The sequence below is a fragment of the Oncorhynchus gorbuscha genome, linkage group LG07, assembly GCF_021184085.1.
Source record: "Oncorhynchus gorbuscha isolate QuinsamMale2020 ecotype Even-year linkage group LG07, OgorEven_v1.0, whole genome shotgun sequence".
Taxonomy (NCBI): Eukaryota; Metazoa; Chordata; class Actinopteri; order Salmoniformes; family Salmonidae; genus Oncorhynchus; species Oncorhynchus gorbuscha.
The window spans coordinates 73,305,975-73,328,549 of record NC_060179.1 but is presented as its reverse complement, the minus strand read 5'-3'; the positions used below and the strand labels follow the sequence as shown (position 1 = coordinate 73,328,549).

Sequence of the window (22,575 nt, the reverse complement as noted above, 5' to 3'; positions counted from 1 at the left end):
GAGATGCCGTTAGGCTAACTCCAAGCAGGCTGTCATGTGCCTTTTACTGAGGAGTGGCTTCCGTCTGGCCACTCTACCACAAAGGCCTGATTGGTGGAGTGTCGCAGAGATGGTTGTCATTCTGGAAGGTTCTCCCATTTCCACAGAACTCTGGAGCTCTGTCAGAGTGACCATAGGGTTCTTGGTCACCTCCCTGACCAAGGCTCTTCTCCCGCAATTGCTCAGTTTGGCCAAGCGGCCAGGCCCAGGAAGAGTCTTGGTGGTTCCAAACTTCTTCCATTTAAGAATGATGGAGGCCACTGTGTTATTGGGGACCTGCAATGCTGCAGAAATGTTTTGGTACCCTTCCCCAGATCTGTGCCTCGACACAATCCTGTCGGAGCTCTAAGGACAATTCCTTCGACCTCATGGCTTGGTTTCTGCTCTGATATGCACTGTCAACTCTGGGACCTTATATAGACAGATGTGTGCCTTTCCAAATCATGTCAAATCAATTGAATTTACCACAGGTGGACTCCAATCAAGTTGTAGAAACATCTCAAGGATGATCATTGGAAACAGGGTGCACCTGAGCTCAATTTCGAGTCTCATAGCAAAGGGTCTGAATACTTATGTAAATAAGGTATCTGTTTTTCATTTTTAATAAATGTGCAAACATTTCTAAAAACCTTTTTTTCGCTTTGTTATTAAGGGGTATGTATGGTGTGTAGACTGAATTTTAATTTAATTTAATCCGTTTTAGAATAAGGCTGTAACGTAACAACATGTGGCAAAGTCAAGGTGTCTGAATACTTTCCGAATGCACTATATAACAAGACAATTAGAAAGGCCGAACGGACTTATTTTTCTAACTTGATCACTAATAATCAGAATAATTCTAGTGCTCTTCTCAACCATTGATGGCCTGATAAATCCTATCCCTCACATGTTATGTGTACTTTTCTCCACATCTAAATGTGATGAATTTGCGGCATATTTCAGAGATAAGATAACAAACATTAGGTTGGGTATCAGTCAAGATAGACATGATGAAATGTTTGATATGTGCCCTAGTCTACTACGCAAAGGCACTAGGGATGTATTTTCCCTGGTGGACACAGACATGCTCAGGAAAGTGATATCACAACTTAAGCCTTCTACCTGCCTTCTGGATCCTATCCCCACCACCTTCTTCAAAACAGGTTTTAATTGCATATCTGAAGAAGAGCAAACTATTGTTAATCACTCCCTGATCACAGGCACTTTCCCCTCTGCACTAAACAATAATCTAGATTCAACAGTTCTTAACCATTTTCGGCCAATCTACAACCTTACATTCTTAAGCAAAATTCTGGATACATTTGTTTCAAACAAGTAAATTACTTTTTCAGTGCCAACTGTATTTAAACAAAAATCCAAATCTGGTTTTCCGGCCCACCACAGTAGAGACAGCATTAGTTAAAGTAGTAAATGATCATAGAGCCAACAGATGTCAAACAGCTCTCTGTCCTTGTACTCTTGGATTTAAGTGCTGCATTCAACACTGTTGACCATGATGTCCTTCTGGAAAGACTGGAGAGGTGAGTTAGCCTCTCCAGTTCAGTTCTAAAGTGGTTTGGGACCTACTTCACCAGTGGAGAGTTTGTTGTCACCCTTAGTGAACATAACCTAGAGAAAATACATACCACATGTGGCATTCCACAAGGTTTGATTTTGGGTCCGGTATGGTTCAGTCTCTATATGTTACTCCTTAGCAGCATTAACAGAAAGCATCTTCAGTGCTACGCAGACCATACACAACTTACAATTTGTGTCACCAGAGGATTTTAGCTTCACGGATAAATTATTAGACTGTATTTGTGATTTAAATACTTGGATGGCTCACAACGTCCTCCAGCTAAATCAAGACAAGACTGAGGTACTTATTGTTGGAGCAAAAGCACCGAGAGAATCTGTCTGTTTTTAAATCAATCCATGGTTGTGCACCCCAATACATACCAAGTAATGCACCCATTAGGTCCCTCTGGCACTGGCCTTTCAACGATCCCAAAGCCTCGGACCAAGAGGCATGGAGAGGCAGTTAGTTATTATGCCCCCAGCCTCTGGAATAGCCTGTCAAAGAACCTGAGGGGGGGGGCTGAAACTGTGGACATATTAAAAAGAGATCTTAAAAACACACCTTTTTAGCTTTGCTTTTCCTTAAGATGATTTTGGGTAGTTCAGTTATTGTTATTCTGTAGTTTTTTTATCCTCTTATGTTTGTTGTGTAGTAAATATTTCCGTTATTGTGTTGCATTCCATGTCTGAAATGGGCTTTAGAAATACATCTCGATTTGATAATGCTGTTTGTTTCTAACATTAGGACTGTTTTCCTCAAGAAATCTGCTTCATGATTTGTTTCCTTGCCACGATACTTCTGAATATTGCGATACTGGTATTGTGACAAACCTACAAGACATTAATGGTAACTTTTCAGAATCCAGGGCAAGTGAGTGAGTGATAGTTTTGAGGTCGAGCTTAGAAGAACCCTGTAGGCTATATAGTTAGTTGTGGTTATTGTGCCGAGTGGTCAAACAAAATCCACACAGACAGAGAGACAGTGAAAAACAGACACACCCACACTACACTGTAGCAGCAAGGGTTTTGACCCAGTTCAAAGGTTAGCGTTAGCATAACGTCAAATGATCCAACGATGAAGCATTATGCTGTAGAGTGTTAGTGCTCCATGCCCCAACTCAATACAAACTCTGTTTCTCACCCGCATTGGTGAAGTACTGCCTAAGGCTACTCATCCTTCTATATAAGTACGATCTCACTCCTTTACATTAGCATGGGGCAGCTCCTAAGGCAGTCACACAAAGCAGCAGGTGCCACAGTCATCTGTGTATGGAGTCAAATCACTTGGGTTTAACTACAATATTTCAGTGTGTGTGTGTGTGGATATAGTCTCATAACAAGTTCAGTGTTGTTTCATCAGTTCTCAAGATCTTACATCCACCAGTAATGCTTTTCGTAGAGAAGTAGTCTGCAATTGATCTGCAAAAAAAGACAAGACAAAAGTCAATCGAGAAGTAATTTCCATAAAAAGCATTATGCTTTGTTTGAGTCAATTAAACATAAACAAGAAATATTGCATACAACGGAAAGAGAAACTTGCCCTTTGAATTTTATTTAACTAGACAAGTCAGTTAAGAACAAATTCTTATTTACAATGACAGGCAAACCAGGACGACACTGGGCCAATTGTGCGCTAGCTACAACCGTCATAGACTGTTTTTTTGCGGGCTAGCTGGCCTCCGTCCAGTACCCTGCTCTGAACTTAGTCAATGTTACTAGCCAGCTACTACCCAGTACTCTACACTGCACCTTATAGACTGCTGCCCTATGTACATAATCATTGAAAACTAACTTTGATAATGATTACATACTGTTTTACCAAGTTCATATGTATATACTGTATTCTAGGCAAGGATCATCCTACAGTGCATTCGGAAAGTATTCAGACCCCTTGACTTTTTCCACATTTTGTTATGTTACAGCCTTATTCTAAAAATGACAAAATAGTTATTTTTGCTCATCAATCAATAACCAATAACCCATAATGACAAAGCAAAACATATTCATAAAAAATCCTACAATGTGATTTTCTGGATTTTTTCCCCTAATTTTGTCTGTCATAGTTGAAGTGTACCTATGATGAAAATTACAGGCCTCTCTCATATTTAAGTGGGAGAACTTGCACAATTGGTGGCTGACTAAATACTTTTTTCCCCCACTGTATATATAAAAATAATAATTAAATCGCTGCCAAAGGTGTATCAACAAAGTACTGAGTAAAGGGTCTGAATACTTAAGTAAATATGATATTTCAGCAAAAACTAATAAGACTATAAAGTAACAAATTGCGTAAAAAGACAATGACAAAGCAAAACAGGTTTTTAGAAATGTTAGTAAATGTATAAAATAAAACTGAAGAATCACATTTACATAAGTATTCAGACCCTTATTTCAGTACTTCGTTGATGCACCTCTGGCAGCGATTACAATCTCGAGTCTTCTTGGGTATGGCGCTAAATGCTTGGCACACCTTTATTTGGGGAGTTTCTCCTATTCTTCTCTGCAGACCCTCTCAAGCTCTGTCAGGTTGAATGGGGAGTGTCACAGCACAGCTATTTTCAGGTCTCTCCAGAGATGTTCGATGGGGTTCAAATCTGGGCTCTGGCTGGGCCACTCAAGGCTCAAGGACATTTAGAGACTTGTCCCGAAGGGACTAAAGCGCTGTCTTGGCTGTGTGCTTAGGGTCGTTGTCCTGTTGGAAGGTGAACCTTCGCCCCAGTCGGAGTCCTCTCTCAAAGAGATTACGAGCTAAATAGCTTCTATGCTCGCTTCGAGGCAAGCAACACTGAAGCATGCATGAGAGCATCTGCTGTTCCGGACGACTGTGTGATCAGGCTCTCTGCAGCCGATGTGAGCAAGACCTTGAAACAGGTCAACATTCACAAGGCCGCAGTGCCAGACGGATTATCAGGACGTGTACTCCGAGCATGCGCTGACCAACTGGCAGGTGTCTTCAATGACATTTTCAACCTGTCCCTGACCGAGTCTGTAATACCAACATATTTTAAGCAGAACACCATAGTCCCTGTGCTCAAGAAGACCACGGTAACCTGCCTAAATGACTACCGACCCCGTAGCACACACATCGGTAGCCATGAAGTGCTTTGAAAGGCTGGTCATGGCTCACATCAACACCATTATCCCTGAAACCCTAGACCCACTCCAATTTGCATAGTGCCCAACAGATCCACAGATGATGCAATCTCTATTTCACGCCACACTGCCCGTTCCCTCCTGGACAAAAGGAACGCCTACGTGAGAATGCTATTCATTAACTACAGTTCAGCGTTCAACACCATAGCACCCTCAAAGCTCCCCCTGCAACTGGATCCTGGACTTCCAGACAGGTCCCCCCCCCAGTTGGTAAGGGTAGGTAACAACACTTCTGCCACGCTGATCCTCAACACGGGGGCCCTTCAGGGGTGCGTGCTCAGTCCCCTCTTGTACTCCCTGTTCACCCATGACTGCATGGCCAAGCACGACTCCAACAACATCATTAAGTTTGCCAACAACACAACAGTGGTAGGCCTAATCACTGACAACAATGAGACAGCCTATAGGGAGGTCAGAGACCTGGCAGTGTGGTGCCAGGATAACAACCTCTCCGTCAACGTAACCAAGACTAAGGAGATGATTGTGGACTACTAGAAAAGGAGGACCGAGCACGCCCCCATTCTCATCGACGGGGCTGTAGTGAAGCAGGTTGAGAGCTTCAAGATCCTTGGTGTCCACATCACCAACAAACTAGAATGGTCCAAACACACCAAGACAGGTGTGAAGAGGGCACAACAATGCCTATTTCCCCCCAGGAGACTGAAGAGATTTGGCATGGGTTCCCAGATCCTCAAAAAGTTTGACAGCTGCACCATTGAGAGCATCCTGACTGATTGCATCACCGCCTGGTATGGCAACTGTTTGGCATCTGACTGCAAGACGCTACAGAGGGTAGTGCATACGGCCCAGTACGTCATTGGGGCCAAGATTCATGACATCCAGAACCTCTATACCAGGCGGTGTCAGAGGAAGGCCCAAAACATTGCCAAAGGCTCCAGCCACCCTAGTCATAGACTGTTCTGTCTGCTACCACACTGCAAGTGGTACCGGAGTGCCAAGTTAGGTCCAAAAGGCTTCTTAACAGCATCTACCCCCAAGTCATAAGACTCCTGAATAGCTAATCAAATGGCTAACCAGACTATTTGCATTGTCCTTCACCCACCCCCATTTTTACGCTGCTGCTACTCTGTTTATTATTCATGCAGTCACTTTACCTCTACCTACATGTACACATTACCTCAATTACCTGGACTAACCGGTGTCCCCACACATTGATTCCGTACCGGTATCCCCTGTATATAGCTTCAATACTGTTATTCTATTGTTGCTCCTTAATGATTTATTTCAGTTTATTTTAGTAAATACTTAACACTTTTTTTTCTTAAAACGGCATTGTTGGTTAAGGGCTTGTAAGTAATCATTTCACATGTTGTAGTCGGCGCATGTGACAAATAAAATTTGATCCTCAAGGATTTCTATGTACTTTGCTCCGTTCATCTTTCCCTCGATCCTGACTAGTCTCCCAGCCCTGCCGTTGAAAAACATCCCCACAGCATGATGCTGCCACCAGCATATTCACCGTAGGGATGGTTCCAGGTTTCCTCCAGATGTGATGCTTGGCTTTCAAGCAAAAAAGTTCAATCTTGGTTTCATCAGACCAGATAATCTTGTTTCTCATGGTCTGAGATGCCTTTAGGCAAACTCCAAACGGGCTGTCATGTGCCTTTTACTGAGGAGTGGCCACTCTACCATAAAGACCTAATTGGTGGAGTGCCGCAGAGATGGTTGTCCTTCTGGAAGGTTCTCCCATCTCCACAGAGGAGCTCTGAAGCTCTGTCAGAGTGGCCAGCGGGTTCTTGGTCACCCCCGACCAAAGCCATTCTCCCCAGATTGTTCAGTTTGGCCGAGTGGCCAGCTCTAGGAATTGTCTTGGTGGTTCCAAACTTCTTCCATTTAAGAATGATGGAGGCCACTGTGTTCTTTGGGACCTTCAAGGCTGCAGACATTTTTTGGTACCCTTCCCTAGATCGGTGCCTCGACAAAATCCTGTCTCGGAGCTCTACGGACAATTCCTTCGACCTCATTGCTTGGTTTTTGCTCTGACATGCACTGTCAACTTTGGGACCCTATATAGACAGCTGTGTGCCATACCAAATCTTATCCAACATCTCAAGAATAATCAATGGACTCAGGATGCACAGGAGCTAAATTGAGTCCTATAGCAAAGGGTCTGAATATTTACGGAAATAAGGTATTTGAAAAATATTCGCGTTGTCTTTATTGGGTATTGTGTTTAGTTTTTTTATTTAATCGATTTTAGAATAAGGCGTAACGTAACAAAATGTGGAAAAGTGAAGGGGGCTGAATTAGAGTTCGACCGATTAATCAGAATGTGCGATTCATTAGGGGAGATTTCAAGTTAACAATCGTAAATCGATTACAAATAAATACTTTTTTAAAAAAATTTATCTGCAGATTAATCGGTATCTGCTTTTATTTGGTCCTCCAATAATCGGTATCGGCGTTGAAAAATCTTAATCGGTTGACCTCTAATATGCATAATCACTTTAACTATACATTCATGTACATACATCCTCAATTGGGCCGACCAACCAGTGCTCCCGCACATTGGCTAACCGATCTGTTTACATTGTGCTCCCCCCAACCCCTCTTTTACGCTGCTGCTACTGTAACAGTATAGCTTTAGACCGTCCCCTCGCCCATAACCGGGCGCGAACCAGGGAACCCTCTGCACACATCAACAACAGTCACCCACGAAGCATCGTTACCCATCGCGCCACAAAAGCCGCGGCCCTTGCAGAGCAGGTCTCAGAGCAAGTGACGTCACCGATTGAAACCCTATTTAGCACGCACCGCCAACTAAGCTAGCGTTTCACATCCGTTACACTCACTCCCTTTTTGACCTCTTCCCTTTCCGCAGCAACCAGTGATCCGGGTCAACAGCATCAATATAACAGTATAGCTTTAGACCGTCCCCCTCGCCCATACCCGGGCGCGAACCAGGGAACCCTCTGCACACATCAACAACAGTCACCCCTCGAAGCATCGTTACCCCTCGCTCCACAAAAGCCGCGGCCCTTGTATGCACACCGATTGAAACACTATTTACCGCGCACCACCAACTAAGCTAGCGTTTCACATCCGTAACACTACTCTCTGTTGATCATGTATGCACAGTCAATTGAACTATACATTCAAGTACATACTACCTCAATTGGCCCGACCAACCAGTGCTCCCACACATTGGCTAACCGGGCTATTTGCATTGTGCTCCCCCCAACCCCTCTTTTACGCTGCTGCTACTCTCTGTTCATCATATATGCAGTCACTTTAACCATATCTACGTGTACATACTACCTCGATCAGCCCGACTAACCGGTGTCTGTATGTAGCCTCGCTACGGTATATAGCGTGTCTTTTTACTGTTTTATTTCTTTACTTACCTATTGTTCACATAATACTTTTTTTACATACTACCTCGATCAGCCCGACTAACCGGTGTCTGTATGTAGCCTCGCTACGGTATATAGCCTGTCTTTTTACTGTTTTATTTCTTTACTTACCTATTGTTCACATAATACTTTTTTGCAGTATTGGTTAGAGAGCCTGTAAATAAGCATTTCACTGTAAGGTCTACTACACCTGTTGTATTCGGCGCACGTGACAAATAATATTTGATTTGATCTTCAGGTCGGAAAGTCAGAGCTTTCGAAAGATGTTCCGAGTTTCCGACTTGGAATTCCAAGTTGAACGACCTTTACAAATGATTTCTCCCAGTCTGAGTTCGTATTTTTACGAGTTCCCAGTTGTCTTCTATGAACATACAGAGTACTGACAGTAATAGACAGTCACACACAAGTCGACGTGTCCATTTGCATTAAGTCAATATGCATGTTCACAAAGCAATTTGTCTCACTCGTCAATTTCACCGGAACAGCTTATTTGAATTAAAATGAATTGAAGTTGATTTCCTGGTGTTTTAAGTCTTATGTCCAACAATGAAAACAATTTTTTTGTTTTTTTTGTTTGGGGGGCAAATAAAACCACCCGCAGGAAGCCAGTTGGGGAACCTTGACCGAGTGGTAACCTAACTAGCTTTCTAACAAGCTAACAGTCTAGTTTCTGTTGCACAGGAAGTGTAATGACTAAGGTAACTTAATGAAATGCAGCTAACTCGTTTCTTACCTCCCATTTCCATTAGATCGTATTTTGTTTCATTATGACAGAACAAGTTGTCCGTTAAACACTAACCTTGCTATGTTATTTGTTTCCTATCAGGATATCAATGGTGCTTTCAAGACAAATGGTAACGAGGGAGAGAGAAAGAAAAAGAGGTCAAAATCTGACATCGTTTATATTCAGGTCGGAAAGTCGGAGCTCTACAAAGATGTTCGCGTTTCTGACTTGGAATTCCAAGTTGGATGACCGTTCAAAAATATTTTTTCCCAGTCTGAGTTCGTATTTTTACGAGTTGCCAGTTGTCTTCTAGGAACATAGGGCGTATATGCTTGTTCCTAGGTTGTCTAAAACACACTGAAGTCGGAGATTTCCGATTTCCGACTTGTTTTGAACGCGGCATCTGACTGTCTACCTGTCTGTCCATTTGCTTAATATACTTAGGTCCACAAAGCAATTTGTAACACTCGTCATTTTTTTGTATAAAGTCATTCTGAAACAATTTATTAAATCGTCTAGAAAGCAAAACATGTATAGGTTGCTAGCTTGCTACTGTACTCTAGCAACCAAATAGTGTCGACTTGTTAAAAAACAAGATCTCACATTTCGTAAACAGGTGTGGACTTAACAATGACACGTTACTTAGGGCCCTTCCCAACAATGCAGAGAACAAAAAAAAAGATCAATAGAAACATATCTATTAACAAGGAATACACAATCATGAGTAATGATAACTTGGCTATATACGTTATTCAAACTCGACAATAACATCTAGCTAACTAGGTTGGTGTTACCTAGCAGTTTACACATCGGTGTGATATGACTAGCTAATTCTCTAACAAACCCAGATTTGACACGCCAAGACTGTCTAGCTTTGCTGCCGACTCGTTTCTGTTGCAAAGGAAGTGTAAGGACTAAGGTAACTTAATGAAATGTAACTACATTCTTACCTCTCATTTCCTTTTAGATTTTTTTTCATTATGACAGAACAAGTTATCCGTTAAACTAACTTCGCGATGTATTTGTTTCCTATCAGGATATCAAGACAACTGTAAAACCACAAGTTTCCGAGTTTGATGAACATTCAAAAATATTTTTCCCGGTTGGGACTCTCTACGATACCTGACATTTTTTTTTGTGTCGGAAAAACACGTCACGTCCGGGCTGACTGCACAGGTGTGCCACTGAGAGGCCTACTAAACCAGTGTCCTTAGATTTCCATAATAAAAATCGACCAAATACATGTTATTTTTCCACACATTTATTGGTTCAGCACAGGCTTCAGAAACAGAGCATTACAATTAAGTTTAACACTAAATAACCTTTTATTAAAGGATTTTCCTTTCAGTCAGAAGATTGGCAACCATGTCAAAGGAGAATGTCTTGAACGGCTGGGGAAGGATAGAACAGGCATATCCTATAGGAATGGGTACTTGCATTGTAGTTTTCCCACTTAAGAGGTGTTACAAACAGAAAAGGCAAACGTCAAGTTATCCCACCAAATAGAAAATTAACACATCTTTTCAGAGTAGAAGAGTGGTTCTAGCAGCAGACAGGGTGGTTAAGATAAACTTAGAGTATGGGCCTACTCATAGATTGTGGAATGCTCAAAGTTGAAGATAGAAATTAAACTTGTATACGAATCAGCTTGCTTGGACGTGGAAGAAGTGAGTTGGTCTGTTACGTGCAATCTATTTCTATCTGCATCTATGAATGTTTAGCCCGGAATGCCACTGGTGTAGGCTAAAGCAGAAACAGACCGACAGTGCAGGTACCAAACGTTTGATCCCACTGACAAAACAGTATCAATGGGACACACTACTCAAGAGGAAATGGGATGGAAAAACATGTTACAAACAGCAGTACATGCACATAGAAGCACCATCCAAGGCTAGGAAAGGTATTCAGTCAACTTCTGATGTGGTTTTACAGTGAATTGTGAAAATACATGACACACAGAAGCAACATCAAGGGAAGGGGGCATGGGAGAAAGAGCTATTTGGTCTCTGCCACAGCTCTTAAAAACCTCTACAGGACCAGTGTCCCTATACCGGGACAGTTGAGCTAACGTGCACTAATGTGATTAGCATGACAGTTGTAAGTAAAAGCAAACTTTCCAGGACATAGACATGTCTTATATGGGTAGAAAACTTTAATTATTGTTAATCTAACTGCACTGTCCAATTTACAGTAGCTATTACAGTGAAATAATACCATGCTATTGAGGAGAGTGCACAGTTATGTACTTAAATTTACCAATAAACCAATTAGGCACATTTGGGAAGACATTTTGAACAGTAATACAATGGTGCATTGGATCAGTCTAAAACTTCACGTACACACTGCTGCCATCTAGTGGCCAAAATCTGAATTGTACCTAGACTCCTAAGTCATATAGAATGGCCTCTCTTGCATTTCAAAGATGAAACAACATTTTTTGAAAAAGCATGTTTTTTTCTTTATTATATTTTACCAGATCTAATGTATTATATTCCTACATTAATTTCCACAAACGTCAAAGTGTTTCTTTTCAAATGGTATAAAGAATATGCATATCCTTGCTTCATGTCCTGAACTACAGGCAGTTAGATTTGGGTATGTCATTTTAGGCGAAAATATGGGGGGGGGAAAAGGGCGAATCCTTAAGAGGAGATGGACACTGTCGTCCAACTTCTGATGTGGTTATATAGTGAATCGCGCAACCACAGACAGAGGAAAACAAAAAGTGAAGAACCAGTACAATTGTGTGTGTTGTGCAAATATTAATTATTTCTCCCTTTTTGTAGTTTTAACTGTTTATTAATTTGGCTATTTTTTTGTTGTTGTTTTCTTTGGGTAGAAATCACATGTTTACTGTTTACATTTTTAAGTGCAAAAATTATTCTTTAACATCTAAATATATACTATTTTCTAGAGAAACTTGGAAGTATAATAACGCAAGACCAACTATTTTCAAATAAATGAGGCTTCATCACCACATTCGTAAATCTCAGTGATCCATCGTCAAACTGGGGAAACACTTTTGTTGGACTTACAGTAATAAGTCAGTGGAATGATGACTGTGTGATTTGATAGTCAGTGGTCCCCATATAAGTAGCTTGGTCAATAAATATCCACTTATACTAACTTATTAGTTACTTTATAATCATTTTTTAAAGACATTCTATGCACAGTAGAGTTGAATATGAACACACATTCTTAGAGTGTGTGAGAGCTCCTTTGAGAGCTGTAGTATTGTTGACCCTCTACTCTGACCCATATCCCTTTACCCCTACTCTGAGCCACATGGAGTAGAATGAAGCTTCCCACAGAGAATGATCTAGGGTCAGTTATACATGCTTCCTTCCTAATGAAAGGTTGGGAATTGGTGGGAGGCTAAAATCTGATCCTAGATAAGTGCAACTTCCTACTGCACGATACACAAAGTGCCCCCTCTCTCTCCCTCTACTTTTTGGCTTTGCCCTGGGCTGCCACGGCCTCCATAGCCTTCCTGACAGTCTCCTCATCCCCCAGGAACTGCATGGGTTTGACGGGCTTCAGGTTCTTGTCCAGCTCGTACAGGATGGGGATGCCTGTGGGCAGGTTCAGCTCCATGATTGCCTCCTCTGACATACCTGCAGGGGGCAGCACAGAGTAGGACATGGTTGACAGCATTCTGTAAATCATGTCAATTAAAATATAATGACAAAAGAAAGTGCATTCAAAAAAATAAGGAGCACATAGATGGACACTTACACAGGAGAGTTGAGGTGCAACATATTTCAGTGTGCGATTTTTTTCAATATCATACATTCAATATGTGCCAATAAGAATGTGTAAAACCTCAGGCCTGAATATACGATACTACCACAGGTAGTTCCTAGAAACTAATCAGGGTTCTCCAATTCCACTCCTGGGGATAATTGGTGTTTAGGCTTTTGTTTCAGCCCAGCTCTTAACACACCTGATTTGACTAATTGTGACCATGAACAGCTTATAAATTAAAAACTGGTGTTCATTTTCCAAAAATATGCATTATTACTAGGCTGTAACAAAAACCTGCACATCATGTGGCTCCCCAGAGCCAAGAGGTTAGAGATATTCACTGTTCTAAGCAGTTCCTACTACCTACCCTCCAGGTGCTTGACAATGCCCCTGAGGCTGTTGCCGTGGGCAGCAATGAGAACCCTTTTGCCCTGTTTGATCTGGGGGACAATCTCGTTGTTCCAGTAGGGCAGTGCCCGGGCGATGGTATCCTTCAGGCTCTCACAGGACGGAAGCTGCTCCTCCGACAGGTCGCCATAACGACGGTCCTAAAGAAAATATAATAAGTCAACAAAACAAAACAATGCCTAACAGCAACCTGGGCCTGAAGCCTCATACTGCTTTCAATCAAATCACATTTATTAAGCTCTTTTTACATCAGCGGTGGTCATTTTAGGCTTTATTTACAAAGGCAGCCCAATTATGATCTTTTACCCAATTATTGGCAGAAGAGCTGATATGATTGGTTAAAAGACCAATTACACTTATTACAAATTATAAAACACAACATGTAAAGTGCTGGTCACATATTTAATGAGCTGAAATAAAAGATACCAGAACATTTCCATACGCACAAAAATGCGTATTTCTCTCAAATTCTGGACATAAATCTGTGCCCCTGCCCAGTCATGTGAAATCCATTGATTAGGGACTAATTTATTTAAAATGGAATGATTTCCTTATATGACCTGTAACCCAGTAAAATTGTTGAAAGTGTTGCATTTATTTTTTTGTTCAGTATAGTAAAAAGAATATCAGAATTGAGCTGCCTGTGTAAACGCAGCCAAAGTGATTTTACATTAACCCGGCCTAGACACCAAAAAGCAAGCAAAAGGCACATTGGCTCAGAAGAACTCCCTAAAATAAATACATCTTTGTTTATTCCCTAGAGAAGGAAGAAACGTTCAACTGTCCAGTGCTTTCAGTTCTATGTACAGTCGTGGCCAAAAGTTGAGAATGACAAATATAAATTTTCAAAGTTTGCTGCTTCAGTGTCTTTAATATTCTTGTCAGATGTTATTATGGAATAGTGAAGTATAATTACAAGCATTTCATAAGTGTCAAAGGCTTTTATTGTCAATTACATGAAGTTGATACAAAGAGTCAATATTTGCAGTGTTGACCCTTCTTTTTCAAGACCTCTGCAATCCACCCTGGCATGCTGTCAATTAACTTCTGGGCCACATCCTGACTGATGGCAGCCCATTCTTGCATAATCAATGCTTGGAGTTTGTGGGTCCACCCGCCTCTTGAGGATTGACCACAAGTTCTCAATGGGATTAAGGTCTGGGGAATTTCCTGGCAATGGACCCAAAATTTTGATATTTTGTCTCCCGAGCCACTTTTGCTTTATGGCAAGTTGCGCCATCATGCTGGAAAAGGCATTGTTCGTCACCAAACTGTTCTAGATGGTTGGGAGAAGTTGCTCTCAGAGGATGGGTTGGTACCATTCTTTATTCATGGCTGTGTTCTTAGGCAAAATTGTGAGTGAGGCCACTCCCTTGGCAGAGAAGCAACCCCACACATGAATGGTCTCAGGATGCTTTATTGTTGGCATGACACAGGACCGATGGTAGCGCTCACCTTGTCTTCCCCGGACAAGCTTTTTTCCAGATGCCCCAAACAATCGGAAAGGAATATCAGTCTGTCCCTGATGTTTATCCTGGAGAGAAGTGGCTTCTTTGCTGCCCTTATTGACACCAGGCCATCCTCCAAAAGTCTTCGCCTCACTGTGCGTGCAGATGCACTCACACCTGCCTGCTGCCATTCCTGAGCAAGCTCTGTACTGGTGGTGCCCCGATCCTGCAGCTGAATCAATTTTCGGAGATGGTCCTGGCGCTTGATGGTCCTGGCGCTTGCTGGACTTTCTTGGGCGCCGTGAATCCTTCTTCACAACAACTGAACTGCTCCCCTTGGTCCTTCTGTAGCTCAGTTGGTAGAGCATGGCGCTTGTAATGCCAGGGTAGTGGGTTCGATTCCCGGGACCACCCATACTTAGAATGTATGCACACATGACTGTAAGTCGCTTTGGATAAAAGCGTCTGCTAAATGGCATATATTATATTATTATTAAGTTCTTGATGATCCAATCATTTAGGTGCAATCTTACTGTCAGCAATACTCTTGCCCGTGAAGCCCTTTTTGTGCAATGAAACAATGATGGCATGTGTTTCCTTGCAGGTAACCATGATTGACAGAGGAAGAACAATGATTCCAAGCACCACCCTCCTTTTGAAGCTTCCAGTCTGTTATTCGAACTCAATCAGCATGACAGAGTGATCTCCAGCCTTGTCCTCGTCAACACTCGCACCCGTGTTAACGAGAGAATCACTGACATGTCAGCTGCTCGTTTTGTGGCAGGGCTGAAATGCAGGGAAAATGTTTTTTGGGGGATTCAGTTCATTTGCATGGCAAAGAGGGACTTTGCAATTAATTGCAATTCAGCTGATCACTCTTCATAACATTCTGGAGTATATGTACATTTCCATCATACAAACTGAGGCAGCAGACTTTGTGAAAATGTATATTTGTGTCATTCTCAAAACCTTTGGCCACGACTCTACATTGAATAAGTCTGACAAATGATTTGCATTATCCAAATGTTTAGTCTATGAAGATCAGTTGGCCAATGCACCTGTACTCTAAACCTCTGATAGTCCTACGTGGCAATTTTTAACACATCTGTCAATACTGATGACACATTCACCAATCGATTCTGATCTCAGCTTAACTTTGAACTTTACCGTCTTACATCATACTCATCTGAAATACATTAACTCGGAGAGTTGAAACAACACCAAAAGACCCTGTTCTATATAAGAGCAACATGAATTTAAAAAAATAGTACCCATGTCTGTCTCCAGATGTAGAATGCTTCGATATCTTTGCTTGTGTCTGTCTTCTCTCTTTCAACACTCAATAACCAACTCTACAAGAACATAACCTAAAACACACTCCTCAGCATTACACACAGCCCATACTAGTCTCTATTTCTGCCCCTCTGTTGAGTCACGGTAATTAGGCATCTCCAAGCTCTGATGCTGCTGATGGTCATTAGTAACCTACCAAACTTTAACTGTCTGGTACTCAGCACTCTATTGTCCCTCTAATCACTCTGACATCAATACAAATGTATTCGATAATCTAATCAAACACTTCATGAGAGCCCATGAGCTCATGTTGCCAACATTTCTATAGGCTAAGCAATAGGCACACTGCTTTGCAACAGGAGAATAGCCTACTTGGCTGGCCTGAAAATGAACCATGGGGAAAGCGTCCACACATATATTATTTAGTATATGTAAAGACAAAACTAAAAATTAAGAATAGTCTGATGGGTGGCAATATTAGCCTATCACTTGTGAATGATGCCCAGCTTGTGCATTAAGGCAAGAAACAGCACAACTTTTTTTCCACAACTTTTTCAAATCAGTTGCACACCTCATGTAGCCTAGCCCATAGGCCTATATGTTTTGATATGGTTTGTCCCACAACTAAAGTGGCCAAATAACTTCTTAAAATGAAGCACATTAACCGGTGTAAAGCCTAACTGGCATACATAGGTTGCGCATGAGTTTCTAGTTTGGGGAAGATAAATTGTCACCATAAAAATGCACCTTTATAATAAAGCATTACATGCGTAATCACATATGCAGTCACTTTTGATAATAGTTTTTTCACGCTAATTGATTGCGTTTGGAACATTCTCGCTTGTAGCCTACTGTGCGCATGTGAAAAAATATCCTAGTAGTTTATCAAAATGTTAAGATAAACGATCATCCTCATTGCTTTAAAATGTTTTTTTGTTGATGCGAGTTGTATTAAATTGGGCTCTATCATATCCCACTACTGTCCCAGACCATGTTTGGAATATGCATTTATAGCACTGAAGGACATGTTGACCAAAATAATAGGACTGTCACATTCTGACCTTTATTCCTTTCTTTTGTCTTTATTTAGTATGGTCAGGGCGTGAGCAGTCTGTTAGTTTTTCTATTTCTGTGTTTGGCCTGATATGGTTTTCAATCAGAGGCAGCTGTCTATCGTTGTCCCTGATTGAGAACCATATTTAGGTAGCCTGTTTTCCTTTGTGTTTTGTGGTTGGTTATTTTCAGTCTTTGTGTGTCTGCACCAGATAGAACTGTTTCGGTTGTCACTGTTTTGTATTTTTTGAAGTGTTCAGTTTCTTATTAAAAAGATTAACCTTCTTCTTCCACCGACGACAGCCATTACAAGGACAACGTTTGTACTATGGGGATAGTATATTGCTACAGGCTAGTGTTTTGGCTGTTCGTTAGGCCTACTCCGCTTGTTGGCTAATAAAAGTAGGATACATGTGGACAGTTCTAACATCTTCAATATGCACCTCAGAATTCCATAAGAGTGACGCGAGCATTTGCGTCCCTGATGTGTCGGTCTTCATTCACTTGTAACCTACTTCTTAGCTGAAATGCATGTGAGAAGGACCCAATCACGGGACAGGCATTGGCTACATCTGAGAGAACCATGTGAGTGAGAAGTGCTTTGATGCTTTGGCCACAAAAGGCATGGATTTTTATAGGGGGCATTACAGTCACACAGGGGGAATGCCGCCGGTAAATTCGAGGCCTGATGAGAATATCAAGTTCTTGTCAAATTGCGAATGAGAGACTGATGAAGTGTGGCAGCTTGTGACTTTTTCAAAACATCATTAGAGTCCCATCATGCAGCCTTAGAATGTATTAAACATCAAAAAATATAGCCCAATGTTTGTATCACAACTAAAGTTGCATAAATCTCTCTAAATGAAGCATATAGGAGGACCAGTTTCTTTGTTTACAACTCAACACAGAATAGCTGCATGTGCGCACTTCCTTTGAAATCATTTGGAGAAAATATCCTTTCTATTTTATTAAGCCATGTTCAATTGTATTCTTCATACTATAAAATAATAAAAATTCTAAGCAAATCTTGTCTGCTAAAAGAGCTAGTGTAGGCCACAGCCATATGGCATATTCAGATCAGGGCCTAACATAAGGACAACTCAGAGAAAGCTATGTGGCAGGGTAGCCTAGTGGTTAGTGTGTTGGGCTAGTAACTGGAAGGTTGCAAGTTCAAATCCCTTAGCTGACAAGGTACAAATCTGTCGTTCTGCCCCTGAACAGGCAGTTAACCCACTGTTCCTAGGCCGTCATTGAAAATAAGAATTTGTTCTTAACTGACTTGCCTAGTTAAATAAAGGCCAAATAAATTACTTTCTTCTGAAATAGACTACATTTTCTTCATATCATGTTTATTTAGACCTGTATAAAATAAATAATGGATTTATTGTGTTGGTGTAGGCTATATTAAATAGATTTTTTTGACTTTTAAAAATGTATATGTTCCAACGGTCTGCATCAGAGGCTTGTAGGCTATTTGTGGAAGCCAGGAGATGCTAACTATGTTTATGCTAATTACCGGTAAATTACTGTGAGACAGGCAGGTATTTGCTTGACAATCACCGCCACAGCCCTAAACAAGACTGCCACTATAGGCTCTTCCCAATGTGAGTGAGCCTAAAGACAGATTCACGAATGATGTTGATGTCTGATGCCATAGCAGGTCAACTCTCCCCCATGTTAGTGAGTGTGTCCCTCACCTTGCTGATGACGGTGTAGAAGTCGTGGTCCGGATCCATAGTGGGAGGAGGGATATCGAAGCTCCGCCTCCAGATCTTCACCTGAGCCTCTCCGTGCTTGGCGGCAGTCTCCGACTTGTTTAATCCCGTCAGGCCACCGTAGTGGCGCTCGTTGAGGCGCCAGGTCCGGTGGACGGGAAGCCACATCTGGTCAATGCTGTCCAGACACAGCCACAAAGTGCGGATGGCCCTCTTTAGGACTGAGGTGTAGCACAAGTCAAACTCATAGCCAGCATCTGAGGAAGAGAAAGGATGTGTTCAGGGTTTGATTCAGGTTGATTTTGGTGGGTGGTTGGACTGCTATGTAAGCAACATCTCTGGTCAGATTCAAATCAAAATCAGGGTTACTAGAGCCTATGTTTTGGCCCACATATGTCTAAACTTGAGTCAGAAAGCCAGATATTTCCCTAACCAACACACTGAGTAAGTTTGATTTCATTCATTGCATGAAGCAGCACATCTAGAACGTCATGTTCACATCACATCATGTTCACATTGGAAGAGCTGTAACATCAAAAGCAATGGATGCAGGATCTCCGTTGCTCCTTCATCCATAGTAAAAGGGGGCTGAACTAATAGGCCCACCATAGACAGCAATACCACAGAACAAGTAATGGGTTAGTTATAAAAGTCACACCCAAGTCATTTCCATTGCCATACGTCTATTTAAAGTCCCCATCTTGTGCCTGTCGAATTTGTATTGCCCCTCACAATCACACATACCTGGCACTTTTTCTGCCAGTTCCCAAAAGCATGTTAATTGGTGTGTAGGCTATTTGGCGTGAGTGTACAGTTAAGCCCTAAAGTTTAGTTCATGCTCTAATGCCAGAAAGGTTATTATTTCAGGCTAAATGTAGCCCATAAATAACAATAATTATACAGTTATAGGTTTTATTTCATTATTTTAGGCTAAATGTATTTATTTTTTTATTATGTTTTTTAACTACTCGCCTCCCTACCACTGAGGAAGTACAGCTCCCGCTCAGCCCAGTCAAAACTGTTCACTGCTCTGGCCCCCCCAATGGTGGAACAAACTCCCTCACGACGCCAGGACAGCGGAGTCAATCACCACCTTCCGGAGACACCTGAAACCCCACCTCTTTAAGGAATACCTAGGATAGGATAAGTAATCCCTCTCACCCCCCCCCCCCCCCCTTTAAGATTTAGATGCACTATTGTAAAGTGACTGTTCCACTGGATGTCATAAGGTGAATGCACCAATTTGTAAGTCGCTCTGGATAAGAGCGTCTGCTAAATGACTTAAATGTAATGTAAATGTAAATGTAACTAGGCAAGTGAGATAAGATAAAATGATTTACAATGTGTAGCCTATAAATAACAAGAATTATACATTTATAGGTTTTTATTAAATGATTTTAGGCTACATGTAGCCTATAAATAACAATAAATATACATTTATTGACTTTTAAGGTGTTTTTATCTTTATTCAACCCGCAAGCCTGCCCCTCACCTACACAATATTGAATGACCCTAAACGGATAGGCTACGACGGGGACTACGGGTTGAGAGTCAACCCGCGCATCACTAATGCATAGTAATGTTCAGACCGAGCATCAAGATTTTAATAAAACTCCCCCTACAGAAGACGCCTTGGTCCAATGACTCGTGTGTAGCGTAATGGAACGGAGTGTCATGCTCAAGGGATTGCATAGCAGACTGCCAACATCGTTGCTGTGAGATTATTAAAAACTCGATCGAAATCGTGAGGGAAAAATTAAACCCTTTTTTCGTCCATAAAGAGCCTACCAGCTGTAGGTCTGTAGCGCAAACAGTTCACGAACAATTGAGGTTTGAAGGTCCGGCGAATATCGAACAATCAAACCAACTTTACCACGGTGAGGAACAGCCACCAAAACACCTCCATCCTATGTCAAAATGATGAGGTCGTCACGTGACATTACTGGTATTGGTAACAAGTGTTTTCACAACTACAATTTCTATAGTGAATAGACATCAAATAAGATAGTTGATCTTCCTTCAGGCAGCAAAATGGCCAAAAGGCTTCCAAAATACTGTAGGGCTAGCAGTTGCGACCGATATTTCAAATAGATTATGCAAATGTACAATCCATGTCAGTGTCTTTAGTGAGGAAACATTTTATGTGTTTGTCTCTGATATAAAGTGAGTAGCTAGCTGGTCGAATAAAAAATAACAAGATTCCACCTTTCAGGGCCTGTCCTCCTCTCCTCGCCTCCCGTTCTCCAGTCTCACTCAGATCTGCGTCAAACCAGCCGCAGAATCGATTATCCTGGTTCCAGTTGCTCTCTCCGTGACGGATCAACACCAGCTTGTAGGCGGCCATAAGTGATATATTCGTTTGCGTTGATTAAGCTCCGAAAATAAGGAATAAACGGAAATGTTCAAATTGAAAAGACAGCAACAGAATGGGTGGACATGGACAGCTATCTTTGACGCTGGAAGATACGAGTGATGCGATTGTTTATTTTTCTCGCTCTTTGTTTTACAGCAGTCTAATAGGATCCCCCTGCGGTACTTCCTGCATATTCCTAGACCAATGAAACAGAGGACCATTTGCACATCGTTACAACACTATATATATATATATATAATATGACTTTATTCTTTTGGAAATTATGTGAGTGTAATGTTTACTGTTCATTTTTATTGTTTATTTCACTTTTGTATATTATCTACCTCACTTGCTTTGGCAATGTTAACATATGTTTCCCATGCCAATAAAGTCCCATCACCTCCAATAGGAGTTATTTTACACTGGCTCGGGTTGAACTGCGCAAAAGCCACTCCACGTCATCGGCTAAAGCGGAAGGGAGGAGCGCCCTTCTGCGCGGCTTGGTCATTTTGTCAACAAGCAGCATCTCGTTTCCATAAAATTAATGTTCTAATTTTCTATTTTTTATTGGGACGGCAGGTAAAGCATTTTTTTCAAAAGCAAATCACTTTTTATTGAAAACACAGAACCCTACTAATTAGCCAACGACACATGATTAATTACGTCATTTTTGTTTGGAACGGGGCACCTGGTTTATGCCCAGGGGGCAGCCCGATTCCAAATCGAATGCAAAACACTTTTACGGGCGCCCGGTCGAGATTAATCGAACACCCTCGTTGTACGTTGGATATTAGTTGCCGCTGGTTCATTTAGCCATTAATGGGGAAAGAATGGGGTTTTGGGCGAAACGCCGAAAACAAGGTCTGAGTTTAACACAGCGTTACAAAAAATATATGCCTAAATTTTGTTCTGAGTTAATATCAGTCAGTTAACATGATCTGTATGTGCTTGTTTCAATGACAAGGCTAAGGGCTGTTCTTACTATAACGCAACACGGAGTGCCTGGACACAGTCCTTGGTATATCAGCCATATATCACAACCCCTCGAGGTGCCTTATTGCTATCATAAACTGGTTACCAACTTATACCATAGGTATGACAAAACATTTATTTTCACTACTCTAATTATGTTGGTAACCAGTTTATAATAGCTGGTTACACATTTATAGAAATGACTATAGAAATTGTAGTTTACAGTTATGTAAAACTGAATAAAGCTCAGTGATACTAGCAAGAGCAGTGTGCAGGTTTCTGCTTTTTTCTCATCCTATTTAACTGCTACCATGCACCTGCAACAAAGATATCTTATATGTGCAAGGGCCTTTTTTGTAACCATACCAAATGGGTGATGGACATCCACAAATGATTACATACCATAATAAATTGACTCCCGGAGTTACATACAGAATAATATGAAATGCTCTGAGACCAGGTTGCTCTACTACAAAGTGACTACTACCACATTTCAGTGGAATCGAATGCAACCACTGAATTTGACTGAAAGTGATGAAGAATCGTAAATGTTGTGATAGAACACTTGAGAAGTCATTTGAACTACCAGCGCTCAATTTTGCCTGATTTACCACATTCATTTGATCAGTGGGGTGATCAGAATATCGATGAGAATCATCGGTTACGTTAAGCATATTTTATTTAACCGATTTCACCACACAACAAGCGTTCCCTCAGAAACGGGGCGGTACCACGAGGAGGC

At 41.5% G+C, this 22,575-nt stretch overlaps 2 protein-coding genes and 1 long non-coding RNA gene across 11 annotated transcripts in view; 1 reads left to right on the top strand and 2 right to left on the bottom strand.

Moving 5' to 3' along the window:
- Nucleotides 1-9,978, bottom strand: part of LOC124040329 (SMC5-SMC6 complex localization factor protein 2-like) — a 36,404-nt gene extending 26,426 nt beyond the window's left edge. For 2 of the 9 annotated variants that reach the window (XM_046357431.1, XM_046357439.1), the window contains exons 1-2: nucleotides 9,798-9,978; nucleotides 2,972-3,015 (exon numbers count right to left, since the gene is read on the bottom strand). In XM_046357431.1, the coding sequence (XP_046213387.1) occupies nucleotides 2,972-3,015; nucleotides 9,798-9,826 (73 nt within the window). In that variant the 5' untranslated portion in view covers nucleotides 9,827-9,978. Of the gene's footprint in view, nucleotides 1-2,737; nucleotides 3,016-8,234; nucleotides 8,766-8,856; nucleotides 9,241-9,797 lie in introns of those variants that run through there. The other 7 variants (XM_046357432.1, XM_046357436.1, XM_046357437.1 and 4 more) reach the window with 7 other exon arrangements.
- On the top strand, nucleotides 8,752-10,107 carry LOC124040332. Its single transcript, XR_006839703.1, has 3 exons — nucleotides 8,752-8,821; nucleotides 8,950-9,766; nucleotides 9,884-10,107. It is a non-coding gene; the product is annotated as an uncharacterized LOC124040332 (long non-coding RNA).
- On the bottom strand, nucleotides 10,093-20,990 carry LOC124040331 (phosphoglycerate mutase 1-like). The gene is made up of 4 exons (XM_046357442.1): nucleotides 20,714-20,990; nucleotides 18,491-18,765; nucleotides 12,959-13,139; nucleotides 10,093-12,461 (listed from the first exon to the last, which is right to left on the bottom strand). The coding sequence occupies exons 1-4, from the start codon at nucleotides 20,850-20,852 to the stop codon at nucleotides 12,292-12,294; spliced, it is 765 nt and encodes a 254-aa protein (XP_046213398.1). The 5' UTR covers nucleotides 20,853-20,990; the 3' UTR covers nucleotides 10,093-12,291.
- Between the last annotated feature and the right edge of the window lie 1,585 nt (nucleotides 20,991-22,575).

What these genes read in the sequence shown, in the direction of transcription:
- LOC124040331 (XM_046357442.1), bottom strand. Translation starts at nt 20,852, where the DNA reads ATGGCCGCCTACAAGCTGGTGTTGATCCGTCACGGAGAGAGCAACTGG. An exon ending in AGGAGGACAGGCCCTGAAAG is followed by an intron (nt 18,766 to 20,713) that starts GTGGAATCTTGT and finishes TCTCTTCCTCAG; the next exon opens with ATGCTGGCTATGAGTTTGAC. An exon ending in CATTGTCAAGCACCTGGAGG is followed by an intron (nt 12,462 to 12,958) that starts GTAGGTAGTAGG and finishes TGCCCCCTGCAG; the next exon opens with GTATGTCAGAGGAGGCAATC.